This window comes from Mastigoproctus giganteus, chromosome 8 (genome assembly GCF_048544385.1).
Source record: "Mastigoproctus giganteus isolate SK-2022 chromosome 8, ASM4854438v1, whole genome shotgun sequence".
In the NCBI taxonomy this organism is placed as follows: Eukaryota; Metazoa; Arthropoda; class Arachnida; order Uropygi; family Thelyphonidae; genus Mastigoproctus; species Mastigoproctus giganteus.
Genome location: NC_143582.1, coordinates 16,764,052 through 16,783,557, shown reverse-complemented (window position 1 = coordinate 16,783,557; position 19,506 = coordinate 16,764,052). Strand labels below are relative to the sequence as shown.

At 36.9% G+C, this 19,506-nt stretch overlaps 1 protein-coding gene across 1 annotated transcript in view; it reads right to left on the bottom strand.

Moving 5' to 3' along the window:
- Positions 1–19,506, bottom strand: part of alpha-Man-Ia (alpha-Mannosidase class I a) — a 262,108-nt gene that overhangs the window by 38,792 nt on the left and 203,810 nt on the right. Inside the window, exons 5-6 of the mRNA XM_090379089.1 lie at positions 11,062–11,279; positions 2,756–2,871 (exon numbers count right to left, since the gene is read on the bottom strand). Of these exons, the coding sequence (XP_090235215.1) occupies positions 2,756–2,871; positions 11,062–11,279 (334 nt within the window). The remainder of the gene's footprint in view (positions 1–2,755; positions 2,872–11,061; positions 11,280–19,506) is intronic.

Sequence of the window (19,506 nt, the reverse complement as noted above, 5' to 3'; positions counted from 1 at the left end):
CCACAGGAACAATAACACCTTTCTGAAAATCATGTTTTAGACTTGTGATTGACTCTACCACATATGAAGCAATTTCAAAATACTAAGAATAAAATTATGCAAATTAGAATAGAATAATAAAATACTATAAAAATAAAATTCAAATTTCATCTCAACTTCAAATACACCAATACTTCTGGAAATAAACTGAGTAGTATTATTAATTGAAAATAAAATCAAATCTCTTTCCCCACAAGTGTTGCAATTCAGTACTATATACCATGATTCTTGTCAACAGGATTGTAAATGCATTTACATATTAGATATGTAATGGGATTCATAGACTACGTAATTCATTCAGAATATAAATAGGAGTACTTAAAATGCCATTATCACTAATGAAATTCATCTTTTGCAGGCCTAAAGAAACCACAACCCTTAGTTTGATAATAATGAATTCATTATTGACAAAAGAATTTTCAGAAACTTTGGCTATACTACCTGTTCCCTCAGACAGTCAAATTTTCTTAGCTCTATTTCCAACTCTAACACAATTAAGTTATCAATGGGCTAGGAGTAATTCCTTTCATTTCTGTTCCTTTCTTCTACACATTGAACTAAATAAACTTAAAAATAAGGTTCAGAGCAAAAGGAAATAAAACCTAATTTTTTGATGCAAAGAAAGCTTTATTTGTGATGTGCTTAAGCAAAAGTGTTGCAAGTCAGGAATATTCATAGTAAAGACATGTGATCTTGCTTAGAAATCTGAGTGGCGTTTTTGAAGACGGACACAGGGGCAGCAGACATTTTTTTTGTTTTTGTTGAGAAATAAGAGACATGACTAAATTTCAGACCGACTGAAGTTAACTATGATTATTTTTCTCCAATAGACAATTAGTTGGAGATCAGCATTTAAGGAACTGGTGGTAGATATTTCAGAAGTTACAGATGTTTATACAGAGCAGGATTTCTCAAGGTGGAAAATAGTGCACTATCATATTAGCAAAAACTATACAGGATTTTTATTCAATAATAGAAGGCTAATAAAGGAGGAAAAGGGTCAGTGAAAGGATGGAATCTTGAAGGACACCACCATTAATTGAGAAGTAAAATGAGAGACAGCAATTTACAGGGTGATGCATGAAATTTACACATTAAACATTTCCTAAGAAAGTAATTTATTTATTAATCATTGCAAATGTGAATTTTCATGCTCAGATTTTTGGAAATCATTCTTATTTGCATGCATTCTTAATGCATGTTCAATATGTCTTCCATTTTGACAAACAAATTCCTGAACGTGTACCAATGTTTCAATAAAATGAAGGTATATCTGTTAATTTTGCTACACAACTGAATAATCTTGGCTTTCAAGTGCATGAGTGTGGCAGGTTTCCTGAAAAACAACTTCTCTTTCAAGAAACTTCACAAGAAAAAGTCACAAGGTTTCAAGTTTGGGCTCAGAGGGGGCAAAAAAACCTGCAGCTGTGATCAGCATGGCATCACAATATGCAAGAGCCAAAAAAAAAAAAAAAAAAAAAAGTGCAAGAAATTCAACATGACATTAGTAGGTAGCATGGCATTATCTTGCATAAACCACTAGGTATTCATGCAAAGCTGAGTTGCCATGAGCTACAGTACGAAATCATTCTTAACCTTCCATTAATATGGCATCTAACAGACATCACTTTTTAAATGTGTAAATCAAGTCCTCCTATGCACCTTTGCCCACCAATATGCTCTAACTGGTTATAAAGCATTTTCTGCTTTCATTTTGTTACACTATTAATTACGAGAAATTAATTTCTGTGTGGCATTTAACAGATGCCAAGGAAGCAAAAAGCATTTATCTTTCTTCTAAATAATTCCCATTCCCACATGGCATCTATGAAATGCCAATAACAGGTGCTAAACTTACCACAGAGCTTTGATTTCACTAGCTAAATGCAAACAGAAGACAAAAATACAGACATTCACATATTGCACCTGCCAGATGACACATGAGCTTCTGAATTTCGATCTGGGGATCAGCAACCTTTAAAATTCTAAAAAAAATGTGATAAAAACTTTCGTTAGTATTATTGGTTTCTGTTGTTTATTTTGGTTCAACATTTTTAACGGGTTTTAGCATATCATAATTAATAGATCACAGTTTTCAATTCAGCACAAAAACCTAAAAATTTATTTTTTTATAATAAAAACAAAAAGGGGTACCACACAGATGATACACAAGTGTCTTTGTTAAACTGAAGAAGTGAGTGGCAAGGTTAAGCATATGAAGGTACCACTCTGCATTAACAGTTTCGATGAAGAAAAATCCAATTAAATAACAATGACTTGAGGCTACCCACATGGGCAGTTTCTCTTTGTAACTATTTGACTTGTGAGGCTGGAGGGGAGCAGAAGTTGAGCTGTTGCCCAACTTCTGCTTGTTCACAGCCTGTCCAAATGAAAATAAGCTTCATCTGAAAACCAAACATTGTGTAACACTGCATTTCTTTGCTCTGCCCATGAGGTGAACTGATTCTTATTATTTTTGGAAAGTTTATACAGCACTGTAATCTTGTATGGTTCAGTATCTGAATAGCATCTACACAAGTATTTTAGAATCTCAAGTGGCAGCCACGGCTATCATCATCATCAAAATAATTTCCACTACAAACCCCATGAATCTGTTTATTATAAAATTTCTCATTACTGTATGATTGTATCTTATAAATTGAATTTATAATAATAATCATAAATAAAATCTTGCCAGTAGCTAACTTCACATCACCTGCACTGCATCATAGTACATTTGACGAGCTTGTTCATCTTCACTGCCAGACATGACCCATGCTTTTAAAAGGTATTCATAAAAACTATCACCTAGTGCTCCCATGGACATATGATCTGAAATATAAATTAACTGAATTATTACTTTCTTCTACGGCATTATATAAGAGACAGTTTAATAGTTTATAATTCACAAACCATTATGAATTTTTCAAACACTTAACTCTACCACTCAATATACAGACATAATAGTCAAAAAGGATTTGGATGTGGATCTATTATTCATCATTAGATATACCAAAAGAATTTAAGATAAGATAAAATTAATCCCTAGAAAACTTTATGAATTCTTAAAGAAAACTTTAAAAATTCATTAACTGATTTTATGCTAGATCTAATGAATTAACATTCACTAGATCTAGCATAAAATCAGTGTAATCTTAAGATTTTTAAATTTGGTTATTTCTCTTTTGAGAGGAATATTCCTAACAACAACTAGTGAACTTCTGAACATCAGTCTAGTTTATAAGTTATACAAGTACACATTCAGGGCTTCCATCCATCTTTTGACTTCGAAAAGCTGGAGATTGGGTAACTGTAAACAGATAAACTTTTTTTGCAAAAACAGAAGGAAAACGGATTTTTGGGGGGAAATTAGCAGGAGGTAAGCAAGAAATTTTATTAAAAATGCAGTTTTTTAAATGTAAGTTTTTAAAATTTTGAAAGGATTTTTAATTTTTTTAAATTTAAAAAGATTTATATTTTAAATTTTGGTTTTTAAAATTTTTAGCTTGAAATTAAATTTCGCCGATAACGAACACACTTCATATTGAAATACAGCCATAGGATTGTTTACTAGTACAGTACACTTTCAACTATTACCTTACCTAATATTTTTCTGTCAGTGGATTTCTGTTTGGATTGTCTATTTGACATCAATTTATTATGACTGCTTCAAGAAAAATACTGTAGCAGACTTTGCACATCTTCAGAAATATTGAGTCAAAGTTTTATTTATAACAATGATACTGCAGTTTGGATTTGGCTGTCAACTGCATTTCGAAAACTGAATCATAGAGAGATCTGAATTCAGTTTGCGATGTGGAGAAATAACTGGAAATTTTTTTTTCGCACCACCAAATTAAGTCCAGATTTATTTATAAAGTCCCAGCTTCTGCTATGAGTGTATTAAATATTTGAAGTTTTAACACTTCATTGAATCATATCAGCACACAAAACACTTCAGCAGTATGAAGTCAAGAGAACTGCACTAATGTTTTTTTTTTTTTTTTTTTTTTAAACATATATAAAACACATTAAGTTTGCAACAAATATGGCACATTATTATCAGTGAGTCATCTATCATCAACCTGTTCTGACATCCATGACATATTATCGTGATGCTAATGCACCACCTATATAACCAACTATATCCTGGTTACTTTCTATTTAAATTTGTTCTTGGTGAGTAGTTTGGCTTTACTTTAAGAGTGCTTTCGTCAGCTATATGTTTTCTCACTGCATAACAGCCACCATTGTGTAAAGCTATTGCACTGGCTTGCTGATTACTTATCAGTTGTGCCAGTGTTGATTTGTTTAATGTTCAAAATACAGTGAATCCATGACTACTATATGCTTTGTGGCCTTCCACTGAGATGGGGCTCAATGGTCAGTCTAATTTGATTTGTTTTGTTTCACATTAATGGTCATGTTGTTATGGTAAGTTTTTAGTTCCATATACAAGGGGAAGGGGCTGAAAACTTTGTGACCTGAGTATGCAAAGGCAGTGGTACACTGTTAAAAATTTCTATACTAATGTGCAACACTTTAAACAGTAATCCACTAAGTTTCATGCTGCTTCAATAAAGTCCTTTTTTAAACTATAGGTCCTGAAGACAACAAAGTTGTGTGAATGAGGAAGGATGGACAAAATCACTGTGAAGTCATCCAGCATTTGGTTAAAAAGGAACTAATGCTAAATACAATTCATGAGGATATGGTTACAACATTGGGGGAGGATGCCCCTTCCATGGTTAAGAAATGGGCAGCACAATTTAAATGGGGGAGGGAAGAAGAGCCTGGAAGTTGACCTACACTGTGGAAGACCTGCAACATCCATCACTCCTGCATAATCTGGTGATGAGTGATCAACGAATGCCAGTTTGGTACTTTGCCAGCATTTTGGACATTTAAAATGAATGTCTAGCACATAATAATAGAAGATCTTGCTAGGAAAAGAGTGTCAGCATGATGGATCACAAAGTTTTTGACAACAGATCAAAAACACACAAGAGTTGGAAAATCAAGTGAACATTTGCAATGTTTGCAAAGCAGATCCAGCAAATTTACTTGCAAGGTTTGTTTGACCATGGATGAGATGTTGTCTATCACTTTCAACCAGAGACAAAGGAGCAGTCGAAACGTTGGAAACACAGCTCTTCTCCCCCAAAAGAAAACAAGTCGATCCCTTCTGCTGGAAAGGAGATGGCATCAGTTTGTTTTTTGGTATGCTGATGATGCATTGCTATTGGATTACCTTCAGAAAGGCAAGACAGTCACAGTGTCATATTGGGCGGACCTTGTGATGCATTTGCATGAAAATTCCAGAGACAAACACTAAGGAAAACTCAGAAAAGGAGTCTTGTTCCACCAGGACAATGCACCTGCTCACAAATCTGTCACTGCCATGGCTCACTACTTGACTGTGGCTTTGAAAGCTAGGACCATCCCCCATATTCACTACTAGCACCATCGGACTTTCCCCTATTTCCTAATTTGAAAAATACCTGGTTGGCATCCATTTTCCCACCAACAGTGACATCACTTCTGCAGTGGATGCATTCCTGGAGGTATAAGAGAAAGCATTCTTTGCATCTGAAATCAACACATTGCAGCATCAGTGGCAAAAGTGTATTGGCTCCAAGGGGACTATGTTGAAAAGTAACAAGTCACCAGACTCCTCAAATAAACCTTTCACACTCAGGCCACAAATATTTCAAATGCTTCTTGTAAAGTGATAATTTATGCAATTCAGTAATGGGTGCCGTTCGGGGGTGCTGCTAAATTTTTTCTTCTAATTGGCTATAATTTCTAAATTACTTTAAGGTGATTATTTTGCATAAAGCATGAGACTATGCATAAGATTCACTAGTGAATGGGTTAGTGCAAATGCACCATGTTTTGCCGAAGAACTGGCATCGTTTTAATTGTAACTCATATTGTAAATACCTTCACAATGAGTTGCCATCGTATTGCACTACTTGGAATAAGTAACACTTTGCCAATGGAGAAGACTAATGTTACTTATTCTTGGCAGACATCACCACCCAGACGGCACTGTGTCAAGGCTTGTTGGCCTCTCTTCGGTGGGCTGAGATCAGTCAATAGGTACCCTAGTGTTGCAATCATGACAATCCATTTATGATGTTTAACTTCAATATGAGGGTGTGCAATAGTATAAATTAAGGTGATTATTTTGCAAAAAGTATGAAACTATGCATAAGATTCACTAGTGAACAGGTTAGTGTCATTGCACCATGTTTTGTTTGTAGTGAACTGCTGAAGTAGACAACTGACATCATTTTAATTGTATCTCATATTGTGAATACCATCACAAAGAGTTGCCATGGTATTGCACTACCTTGAATAAGTAACGCTTCACTAATAGAGAAGACTATGAGAGGCCAACAAGCCTTGAAATGGTGCCATCTGGATGGTGGTATCTGCCAAGAATAAGTAACATTAGTCTTCTCCATTGTGAAGTATTACTTATTCAAGGTAGTGCAATACCATGGCAACTCGCTGCCACGGTATAAAAACTAGCATCTGCGTGACCCGGAAAGTATAACTTTTGGACATATTCTGTTTTTAGACAATAAATCTATAGCATGGCCACCTACTTTTTTTCCAATTTCTTTACACAATCAATTTTTTTTTTATTAATTTCATGAACTATATTATTTTATTCTTTTAACTCTGCACTTTTGGTCAAAATTTGGAAACTAAAAACTCAGGCACAATGAAGTTACTGATTACATTACCAAATTACCTACAAAACTGTTTCAGGAATGTTCCATTAAAAATAAATAAATAACAAGGAGACAAAAATAAACAGAAATGCAAATACTGCATGGGATATTTTCACTGACCCTAAAACCAAAGCAAAATAAGTCATGCCAGAGAAGAAAATTCAAGTATGACCATTTTATTTTGAATGCAAATCAGTGGTGTGCATTTGTTTTTGCTATCAAAAGCATGTGAGCTGCAGCTCTCTTTGGGACAGGTAAAAACCTACGGGTTTGCCTGTGAACACTTGTAGCTCCAAACTTATTTTTTAGGGCTTGACAGCAAGATGATGTAACAAGTCATCTTGTGATGTGTGTAATCTCCTATCAGTCAGAACTTTACACCAACCTGGTCATTTTTCTGGATTAGTGTCACTTCTTCACTTCCACTTCTAAAAAATATATAACAGAGAATGAAGCATAAAGTGTTATTCTATGAAACAAACGACTTCCACACATTTTATTCAACGATGTAGTTTAGCACCTGGCGAAACGGTTAAATAAAATAAACAGAAAATCACTGAATTTTTTTTTTTTTTAAATTTCAGAATTTAATGGCAAACACTTTTAATTTAATTTATTTTATTTTATATTTTTTTTGCAAAAATAATGAAACAAACCATTATGATGGTCAGCTGGAGAAGGGCAAAAACAAGTCAAAAACATGAACTCTTCGTTGTAAATCCAGAGGGTTGGCAAGTAAACTACGCCATTTCTGTTTATCAGTCAAAATTTGCTAACTCTTTAGATCCTCGCTAGAATCTTTTTCACAATTTCTCTATATAAACTGAATCCCTCTACCATCGTTTATGTGCTTAAATGCTTACTAAACTCGAGCTTACTAAATACTTACTAAACTCGAGCCTGCATTCTTTCCACCAGTTCTGCGAGTTTTCAGATGACTGTGTTTTTCTTAATCTTTTACATCCTCCTGACCCTCTTTAAACTGCTTATGCCAGTCAAAAACTTCTGCATCCCTGTAAACCACTGATAACATTCCCGGTTTCAATTCCACTTCGCAAAAAACCTAACATGAACTGATCATTCTATCAACAAGGCTGCTTTACAAGAACTGGCAAGATTGTTTTACAAATGCAGTACAACCAAGCACAGAAGTGTAGGAACACATCCATATTATATCATAATGTTTGCTCAACTTGACAACCAAATGTAGAGGCTAGAAACATACATGGTGTGGAAATAAAGTCCTGCATGGGCGCTGTTGCAGTCATGTTCAAGCAATTTGAAAATAAATGGAAGTGGTAAGTTGTAGCATTAGCATAGGCATATGATGCAAGAAAGCAAGCTTACACAGCGTCAGCCAAAAAAAAAAAAAAAAAAAAATCCTTCCCACTTCACTCATGGGAGGAGGGGGTATTCATTCCAGCAGTTTGTGGATCTGCCCCTAGGTGTCAACTGCCACATTTAATTTAATCATTTCTGCAGAAAAATTGAATCTATTGCTGCAGAAAAAGGTTGTATACTCCTGATATGCATTATCCCAGTTCAAACTTCCTCCAACAGATGGTGGTACAGAGTTTATCAAGTAGGCTGACAGGTTGCAAGTAACGACCAGTTTTGACAATATTTTTAGCATTCTGTATCACGATTTTGCAAGGGGGCAACAAAAAAAATATATCAAATTTTGCTTTAAACTGAGAAAATCTTCAACTGTTTATTGTGAGGGAACATTAAGTCATACCAATGCATTTTTATGGTATTAGCAATTAAAAGATGAATATGAGGATGTTCGTGGGGAGCAAAGCAGTGAGCATTCATCACCCTTTTAAAGTTGCAAAAGATTGGGAAATTGTGGCAAGAGTTTGTTGTTTGACCATCAGAATGATAGCTGATGAAATGGATATAAATAAGATGATTCATTAAATTCTGCATGAAGATTTAGGGAAAAGAAGGCCTGTGCAAAATTTCTGCTGCGCAGCCTCATGGATGAGCAAAAGCAAAGAAGACTGCCATCGTGTGGATACTTCATCCAGATCTGTCAAGCCAATCCTAATTTACTCGACTGTATCGTCACTGAAATGAGCATTCGGTGTTTCAATACAACCAAGAAACAAAGTGCCAGAGCATGCAGTGGACTTCAAAATCATCACCAAGGCCTAATCAGTTTTCTTTACAGAAGTCCAGGATCAAGACGATGCTGATCATGTTTTTTGACAAATGGTGTGATTCACAAGGAATTTTAACTGAAGAGGAAAGGGTCAATGCTGCATTCACATACAGTTGCTTTAAAGCATGTTTTAAGCACATTTCCTGGCTGAAACTGCAATTTTGAGAGAAAAGCTGCTGATTCTTGTTGCATGACAAGCCCCCTGCTCATTTATCTCTTAGCATTAGCATTAGCATTAGTAGAGGCATTTGATGCAAGAAAGCAAGCTTATGCAGCATCAGCCAAAAAAAAAAAAAAAAGTAACATAAATAAATAAAAATAACCACTTCCACTTCACCCCTCTGTTCGTTCGAAATACCTGTCCAGCTGAGCCTTAAACTTATTTAGGCTATCAACTTCCACGACAAGGGATGGAAGTCTGTTCCACCCACCAACCACCCGCTGGCTAAAGGCAAATTTCCGCACATCTATCCTACATCTGTCTTTCCTCAATTTGAATTTATGCCCTCTCAGGTGATTTTTCTGAGCTAGAGGAAGAATCCCATCAGCATTGAGCATGCTCAAACCATTCAAGGCTTTGTACACCTCTATCAGATCACCCCGCTGGTGCCTAGTTTCCAGACACTGTAATTTGCAAAACTTAAGCCTTTCTTCGTAAGAGAACCCCTTTGTCCCATTCACCAATCTAGTTGCCCTTCTCTGTACTCGTTCCAGCAGCTCTACATCCTTCCTGAAATGAGGCCTCCAGGCCTGTATACAGTACTCTAGGTGTGGCCTGACCATTGCCTTATACAAGGGAATAATCACCTCCTTATCCCTGCTAGAAAAATTTCTATATATCATTGACAATACACCATGAGCTACTCTTGCAGCTCGTCTGCACTGCTCAGAGAACTTCATATCTGCCTGCACCACCACCCCCAGGTCCCTTTCATTCTCTACCACTGTCAGTGTAGTACCACAGAGTTGATACGTTGCTCTGGGGTTGCTGTTTCCCATATGTAGTACTTTACATTTGTCAATGTTAAACTTCATTTGCCACCTCGAAGCCCATCTGCTCAACCTTTCCAAATCCTGTTGCAGCAGCATAGTGTCAGTAGTGTCCTTGACAACCCTGCCAACCTTTGTATCGTCTGCAAACTTGGACATTAAGCCTGATATACCATCATCAATATCATTTATAAATACAGAAAACAATAAAGGCCCCAATACTGAACCCTGAGGGACTCCACTAATAACATTAGTCCACGATGAGCAGTGTCCATTGATTACCACTCTCTGTCTTCTCCCCCTCAACCACCCCTTTATCCATAGCAGCAACTTGCCTCCAATGCCACACTGCTCCAATTTGTGCAGCAGTCTTCCATGTGCAACAGTATCAAAAGCCTTTCTAAGATCCAAGTATATAATATCAAAGTTATTCCCTGCATCCAGTTCTTTTGTGACTGCATCATAGTATCCAATCAAATTGGTCAGGCAAGACTTCCCCTTAACAAAACCATGCTGTGTCCTAGCTATAACTGAAGTCTTGTCTAGATGATCCTGCAGTGCTTCTTTCACCAGTGCCTCCATTAATTTTCCGGGAACAGAAGTTAAACTCACAGGTCTATAATTACTTGTGTCAGCCTTTGATCCCCCTTTGTGAATTGGGGTCACATTTGCACATCTCCAGTCAATGGGTACCTCCCCTGAGTCCAAGGAAGCTTGTTGTGAAGAATCTCTTGTTGTGAAGAAATTTCTGATGAAACATGGCATTGATCAATCATCCACACTACTCTTCCAATCTAGCACCAGTGAAATTCTTCCTTTCCCACAAGGTGAAAACTGCTCTCAAAGGAAATGGATTTCAGGATGTTGCAGACATAAAGAAAAACATAACCACCAAACTGAACATCATCTCTTTGGATGCTTTCATTGACTCTTTCCAGAAACTTTTAGAACAGTAACAAGTGCATTCAATCAGGTAGTTACTTTGAATAAAAATAAAACTATTTTTAAGCTCCTTCATTTCATTTTTTTTTTTTTTATTTCACCAGTCCGGAAACTTTTTTGCCACGCCTCATATATATATAATTCATTTATTTGTTTTAATTACAACAGTACAAATCTACTTACGTTGTCCCCATCTACCTGTCTTAGGATTTAAGTAGTTGGGATAGAGACCCTGTGGTTTTTCCATTTTAAACAGGAATTGACGTATATGGTCTACTTTTTCTTTATAGACAGGATTATCTATAATATTACTAAGATATACAAATTCCAAATGCAGAGTACCAAATTCGGCCAAAATAGAGCTTGAACTTGATGCCCAGGCATAATTTTTGCTAGCACCCCTAAAATATAAAAAAAAAAAAAAATTTATATTAAATAAATGTCAGTGTTAGCAGAAAAGAAATCATCTTAAGTTCTTAGTCATTAGAAGAATAGTTTTCAAAGTGATAAAATAACTGCACAAGTCTAGTTGACCTTAGGACTGAGTAATTTGTGGGCTTCACTGGTTGATTTTATTAGTGCTGGTTGAGCTTATTATATTGCGCGTACACACACACACACACACACACACACACACACACACACACACACACACACACACACACACACACAATACAAATACATAGTGGACTGGCTGAGTTTTGACTCGTCTACTAGGATTCTACCTATAACTTCCCATCTTACTTACTAGTTTTCTTATATTATATCATCCTTAATAATATATATTGTCTTAAAATGACTAATAGTATGTGTCATATATTTTTACCGATGTTTTAACACATTTTGAGTACCTATATAATACCAATTATACTCTTACAGTAGTAACTATAAAATATATATATATATATAGAATTATCAATATAACTGATATAAGTAATAGAGTGAAGAAATACATAAAAAGTAAAGAAATATATGGAAAAGAATAAAGAAACCAAAGGAAATTATGGATAAAAAATAAATAAATACATAAATATACATAAAGATAAAAATAGATAAGTATACTGTTATATAATACACAACCCAGGTGTGATTATCAAGAGTCAATCACCAGAATTGCACAAAGAGGCAACAACACAGACTAGAGTCTCTGTTTCTGATGCAAAGCACATGCTGGGAAATAAAGAATTTAAAAAAAAAATGGTGAAGCGTACAAGTTAGTGCAATTGCATCAATTCTGTACATAGTCAATTACTTAAGTAGTTATGTATATATTAAGTGCAATAGCATCATTAATACACAGCCATTTCTGAATAAACAGAATATTTATAAGGCGGCATCGTTTTAAGTTCTATCTCATATTGTGAATACCTTCACACAACGAGTTGCCATGATATTGCACTACTTCGAATAAGTAACGCTTCGCCTAAGGAGAAGACTAATGTTACTTATTCTCAGATAGGTACCTCCACCCAGACGGCACTGTTTCAGGGCTATTTGGCCCTTCTTCGGTGGGTGGGTAACCAAGTGGTTAAGTAGTTATAAATTGGGATCATTAAGTATATCTCAATGTGAATACCTTCACGAGTTGCCATGATATTGCACTACCTCGAATAAATAACACTTCACCAATGGAGAAGACTGTTGTTACTTATTCTCAGCAGATACCTTCACCCATATGGCACCGTTTGCAAAATGGTATAGGATCAGATACTCTTTTATCCACATATTGTCCCTATTAGACTTAGGAAACCAAAAAAGGTGTAGGAAAGTGATAGTACAAGAGGAAGAAGAAGAAATGCCGTTGAAGGAGGAAAGGGACAGTTACTCCTCATACTCACACCACTCAAAAACTCAAACTCCTCAAATAGGCAACGCTTCTCCAGTGGGGAAGACTGTTGTTACCTATTCTCGGAAACCCTGTGAATATTGGACTCCACTGGTGTTACAACGATGACAACCAGTTGCAAAGTATAACTCCACAATATGAGAGATGCCTGATGTTGTGGAGTAATTTAGATTACAGAATAGTTTGGGGCTGAACTTCAGGTTACATAGGGCGTTAACTAGCGTACAAGTTGGTGCAATTGCATCATTTCTGTACATAGCCAACTACTTAAGTAGTTATAAATTGGCATCATTAAGTTTAGGACTTAGAGGGGAATGGGCATTCTGTGTATTATTAGACACTCAGTCTAAAACACTAATGGATCCAATATCTTTTTATTTCAGAAGATTTAGGAGAAGTCCGGTTGGCCTGCCTCCCTAAAATCCACTCATGCACACCTTCTCGACGGTAAGCCCTGTTACGTCACTTAGGTGGCAACAAACGTTTAGAGTGGTTCTCTTCAAGACACCTGGTCAGCGTGAAGAGGAAAAGACCAAACCCTCCAGCACATGACAGCAGAACAAAACAAATGGCCCTCGGTCCCCAGCAGCTTTCACTCCCCCTCTTACGGCAGCGAGAGGATCAGAGTGGAAGCAGAGGGTGCTAAGAATCTCTGGGTACGATCAGGCTGCCATGCATGGAAACTGAACTTGGCCTGTTACAAGATAAAATCGCTCATCGGTAAAGACAGGATACTAGAGCTGGAAGAGGAATTAGAAAATGTAAATTGGAATATCATCGGTCTGGCTGAAACAAGAAGAAGAAATGAATCACTTATATAAGTTTATAAAGTGGAAATCTGCTGTACACCAATGGAAACAGTGAAGAAGTGAAGGTGGAGTTGGCTTTCTAGTCCATAAATATATATAAAAAAACATTTTTAAATTCAAAAGTACATCACCAAGGGTGTCAAGACTACTACTCAGGATTTCTAAGAGGTATAAGCTAAAGGTTATAATGATTTATGCACCAACATCGAGCCATGATGATGAAAAAATGTAAACCGAAATTGAGTCTTCTAGATGAACAGAAAACTCACTACACTATCATTATGGGGGGACTTCAATGCTAAGGTTGGAAAGAGACAAAACAGTGAAGAAAGGGGAAACTATAGGAAATTTTGGAATTGGTGAAAGAAATAAAAGAGGTGAAAGAAATGAAAGAGGTGAAAGACTTATGGAATATGAAGAATCTAGAGGAATGTCAGTAATGAACACTTTTTTCAAGAAAAGGATGAGCAGAAATTGGACATGGAATATCTCAAATGATTAACAACTAATGAAATCAACTTCATCCTCACTAATAGAAGATTGTGAATGATGTTACTGTGCTGAACAAGGTAAATGTTCGAAGTGATCACAGAATGGTAAGATGCACACTTGATATAGATGTAAGAAAAGAAAGGAAAAAAACTGACTTGAGTAAATAATACAAAGGTGTTTGAGATAACAGAAGAAGAGAAAAAGCAGTATGTACTGGAACTTAAGAACAAGTTTGAGCTTCTGCAGACTGTTAAGGACCAAGATATCGACGAGGAATATTACAACTTTCTGAAAGTGATAAAGCCCAAGAAACCTATAGGTAAAGAGAAATCCAAAGAAGAAGAAAATCAGTCAAGAAACACTTGTCATGATGAACCGAAGACGACAAATGAAGAGCAAGAAAAACACTGACAGGGAGAAAATTGAGTATACTGGGTTATGAAAAGCCATTAGAAAGAGACTCAGAGAGGAGATAAGAAAATTTAACACAAGAAAAGTAGAACAAGCATTAAGGGAAAACAAAGGATTTAAATCAGCAGCCATGAGCAGTAATACAGAAAGACAAATGATACTGAAACTGAAGAATAGTGAAGGTGTACTTATGAATAGCAGAGAAGGCACAATTCAAATAGCAGAAGACTACTATAAAGAGTTATATAAGGGCGAGGAAATAATGCCAGCAGTGGGGAAGATGGATCGCAAATTAGTAACACATACAACATACCTGATATACTTCCTGATGAGATAGAACATGTGTGGAAGAAAATGAAGAATCAGAAAGCCCCAGGGGAAGATGAAGTTACTGTACAGTTGTTAAAATTGAGAGGAAGAGATATGACACAAAAACTGGCAAGACTCTTCACAAAATGCATTAGACAAGGTGTGCCACCTAAGGAGTGGAGTAATGCAATAAGAGTTTTGCTGCATAAGGAGATAAATCAGAAATTGGAAATTAGCATTAATAGAGGCATTTGATGCAAGAAAGCAAGCTTATGCAGCATCAGCCAAAAAAAAAACCATTTCCATTTCACCCCTCTGTTCGTTCAAAATACCTGTCCAGCTGAGCCTTAAACTTATTTGGGCTATCAACTTCCACGACAAGGGATGGAAGTCTGTTCCACCAACCAACCACCCGCTGGCTAAAGGCAAATTTCCGCACGTCTATCCTACATCTGTCTTTCCTCGATTTGAATTTATGCCCTCTCAGGTGATTATTCTGAGCGAGAGGAAGAATCCCATCAGCATTGAGCATGCTCAAACCATTCAAGGTTTTATACACCTCTATCAGATCACCTCGCTGGTGCTTAGTCTCCAGACACTGTAATTTGCAAAACTTAAGCCTTTCTTCGTAAGAGCACCCCTTTGTTCCATTCACTAATCTTGTTGCCCTTCTCTGTACTCGTTCCAGCAGCTCTACATCCTTCTTGAAATGAGGCCTCCAGACCTGTATACAGTACTCTAGGTGTGGCCTGACCATTGCCTTATACAAGGGAATAATCACCTCCTTATCCCTGCTAGAAAAATTCCTGTATATCATTGACAATACTCCATGAGCTACTCTTGCAGCCCATCCGCACTGCTCAGAGAACTTCATATCTGCCTGCACAACCACCCCCACGTCCCTTTCGTTCTCTACCACTGGCAGTGTAGTACCACAGAGTTGATACGTTGCTCTGGGGTTGCTGTTTCCCATGTGTAGTACTTTACATTTGTCAATGTTAAACTTCATTTGCCACCTCTCAGCCCATCTGCTCAACCTTTCCAGATCCTGTTGCAGCAGCATAGTATCAGTAGTGTACTTGACAACACTGCCTACCTTTGTATCGTCTGAAAACTTCGACATTAAGCTTGATATACCATCATCAATATCATTTATGAATACAGAAAACAATAATAGACCCAACACTGAGCCCTGAGAGACTCCACTAATAACATTAGTCCCCGACGAGCAGTGTCCATTGATTATAGACAATTAGCTTGTTATCCCACATCTACAAGTTGTTCACAAGGGTCATTACTAACAGATTAGAAAGAATACTTGATGAGAATCAACCGAAAGAGCAAGCTGGCTTTAGGACAGGATTCTCAACTATGGATCACCTTCACGTAATATCACAGCTAATGGAGAAATCGAATGAATATAAAACACCATTATGCCTGGCATTTGTGGATTATGAAAAGGCATTTGAGTCCATACAGCATAAGGCAATGTTTTGGGCACTGGAAAGACAAGGCATAGATACCCCATATATTAAGATTTTGAAGAAAATATATGAGACTAGACAAAGTCTTTATTAGACTAGACAAAGACAGTAATAAACTTAAAATTGAGAAAGGAGTTCGACAAGGAGACACAATATCTCTGAAGTTGTTTACTGCTGCCCTTGAGGAAGCTTTCAGAAGATCAGACCGGTCACAGAAAGCAGTCTATGTGAATGGAGAGTACCTAAACCATTTATGATTTGCAGATGACATTGTGGTACTAAGCCACGATCCCAAAGAATTAGAGGAAAATCTTAATCAGTTATGTAGAGTTAGTAAGGATTTTGGACTAGAGATGAATATGGTTAAAACAAAAGTAATGATGAACAAGTATGCCACAGAAAGGGATATAATCATTGAAGGAGCAGTAATTGAAAAGGTGGAGTCATATACTTATCTGGGACAAGTCATTAGCTGTAATAATGATAAATGGATGGAAGTCAAGAGAAGAATAAATTTTGGATGGATTGCATTCAGGAAATATAGTCATATACTGAGAAGCAATATCCCAATTTGTCTGAAACGTAAAATAATGAACCAATATATACTCCCCACTATGACCAAAAGAATGGAAGAGAAGCTGAGAACTGTACAGCGAAGAATGGAACGAATTATATTGGAAATCAGACTGTTAGATAAGAATATCCTGGAAAAGGCCTCTGAGGTTGGGCAAATTCATATCTTAGCAATAAATAAACTCGTACACCAACCATTAGAATAAGTATTTTACTGTAACTGAAAATTTAAAAATTGAAATAAAATAAAATAACTACACTATGTATTTACAAAAAAATAATATTATAATAAATAAATTATGTACATTGCAAAAACATTAAAACTGTAATAAAATCCTTGCAATAAAATATACTAAAATAAACCAGATTAAAAGCAATAAAAACCTGTAGCTTTCCGAAGCATCGGCTTCCTTCCTCAGCAGTAACAAAACTTCCTGCAACACTTCCTTATATAACAGGCTCACGGTACTTATACACGTGGTTCAGTCAGCGCATAATGTCTGAACTGGAAGCGGAAACAGCTCGGGAGCGTATCAAGCAAAACCGTTCATCCGTACTTAGGACAATGGTTTTCAAACATGGGATGCATACCTCTGTCCCTATTCATGGTATTGCTGTCGGATGAACAGATTCGTAAGCTCTCGAGCCATTTACGGTCCCAGAACCCATGCACTCGATACACAATAACCGCATCCTCTAGGGAGATTTGATGCTGCCTCTCCCAAAAATGCTCGACCACAGCAGACTTGTTGTGATCAGCAGTTTTTATAGCATTTGCATGCTCCCCCAAATGATCCTTAAGCCATCGTTTTGTCTCGCCCACATAACATTCCCCACAATCCGGGAGGCGCCTCCGTAGCCAGGTGGGAAGGAGCAGCAGTGCATAGCACACGCTTCTTGATTAGACCGGGGTTCGAGCCCATCACTACCAAATACGGAGGATGCGGAAAGGTCAGGGAATGACCACCGCATATCCCGGAGCAATATGGCCTTAGTTGCTCATGCTCCAAAAAACCAAATAACAAACAAACAAACAAACAATCCGGGAATTTTATCCTATATAACACTCCACTACTCAGGTCCTTTGCTATTGGATCTTTTACCTGAGACACAACTATGTACAACCTCCGCCCGGGAAGCTGCACACGGAGTGTTTTATAACCACGCAAAATTCTCACTAGACGCTCAGTACTGAGCGTCCCATTTGAAACCATTGTCCTAAGTACGGATGAACGGTTTTGTTTGACACGCTCCCAAGCTGTTTCCACTTCCAGTTCAGACCATGCGCCGACTGAACCAAGTGTATAAGTACCATGAGCCTGTTATATAAGGAAGTGTTGCAGGAAGTTTTGTTACTGCTGAGGAAGGAAGACCATGATTCTGAAAGCTACAGGTTTTTATTGCTTTTAATCCAGTTTATTTTAGTATATTTTATTGCAAGGATTTTATTACAGTTTTAATGTTTTCGCAATGTACATAATTTATTTATTATAATATTAGTTTTTGTAAATACATAGTGTAGTAATTTTATTTTATTTTGTAAATTTTCGGTTACAGTACAATACTTATTCTAATGGTTGGTGTATGAGTTTATTTATTGCTAAGATATGTTAGATAAGAAGAGAAACACATGGATTAGGCAGCAAACTCAAGTAAAGGACATTCTTATCAAAACTAAAGAACTTAAATAGTCTTGGGCAGGACACATAGCTCAAAGACATGATGACAGATGGACTAAGAAAATAACAGGATGGTACCCAAGAGGAGCTAAGAGAAAACCTGGAAGACATCAATGGAGATGGACAGATGAAATTCATGAGTTTGTGGGTAGTAAATGGATGGGGCTTAAAGGGGAACAGGTATCCTGTGTGTTATCAGACACTCAGCCTAAAACACTGATGGATCCAATATCTCTCTATTACAGAAGATTTAGGAGAAGTCCAGTTGGCCTGCCTCCCTAAAATCCACTCTTGCACACCTTCTCGATGGTAAGCCCTGTTACGTCACTTAGGTGGCAACGAACGTTTACAGTGGTTCTCTTCAAGACACCTCTGGTCAGCGTGAAGAGGAAAAGACCAACCCCTCCAGCACATGAAAGCACGACGAAACAAATGGCCTTCAGTCCCCAGCAGCTTTCACTCTCCCTCTTACGGCAGTGAGAGGATCAGAGTGGAAGCAGAGGGTGCTAAGAATCTCTGGATACAACCAGGCTGCCATGCACGGAAATTGAACTTGGCCTGTTATAACGTAAGAACACTCATTGGTGAAGACAGGATATTAGAGCTGGAAAAGGAACTGGAAAATGTGAATTGGAATATCATCGGTTTGGCTGAAACACGAAGAAGAAATGAATCACTTATAAGTTTATCAAGTGGAAATCTGCTGTACACCAATGGAAACAGTGAAAGGAGTGAAGGTGGAGTTGGGTTTCTGGTCCATAAAGATTTTAAAAACATTTTGGAATTCAAAAGTACATCACCAAGAGTGTCAAGACTAATACTCAAGATTTCTAAGAGATACAAGCTAAAGATTATAATGATTTATGCACCAACATCGAGCCATGATGATGAAGAGGTTGAAGAAATGTATACCGAAATTGAGAGTCTTCTAGATGAGCATAAAACCCACTACACTATTATTATGGGAGACTTCAATGCTAAGGTTGGAAAAAGACAAAACAGTGCAGAAAGGGGAACAATAGGAA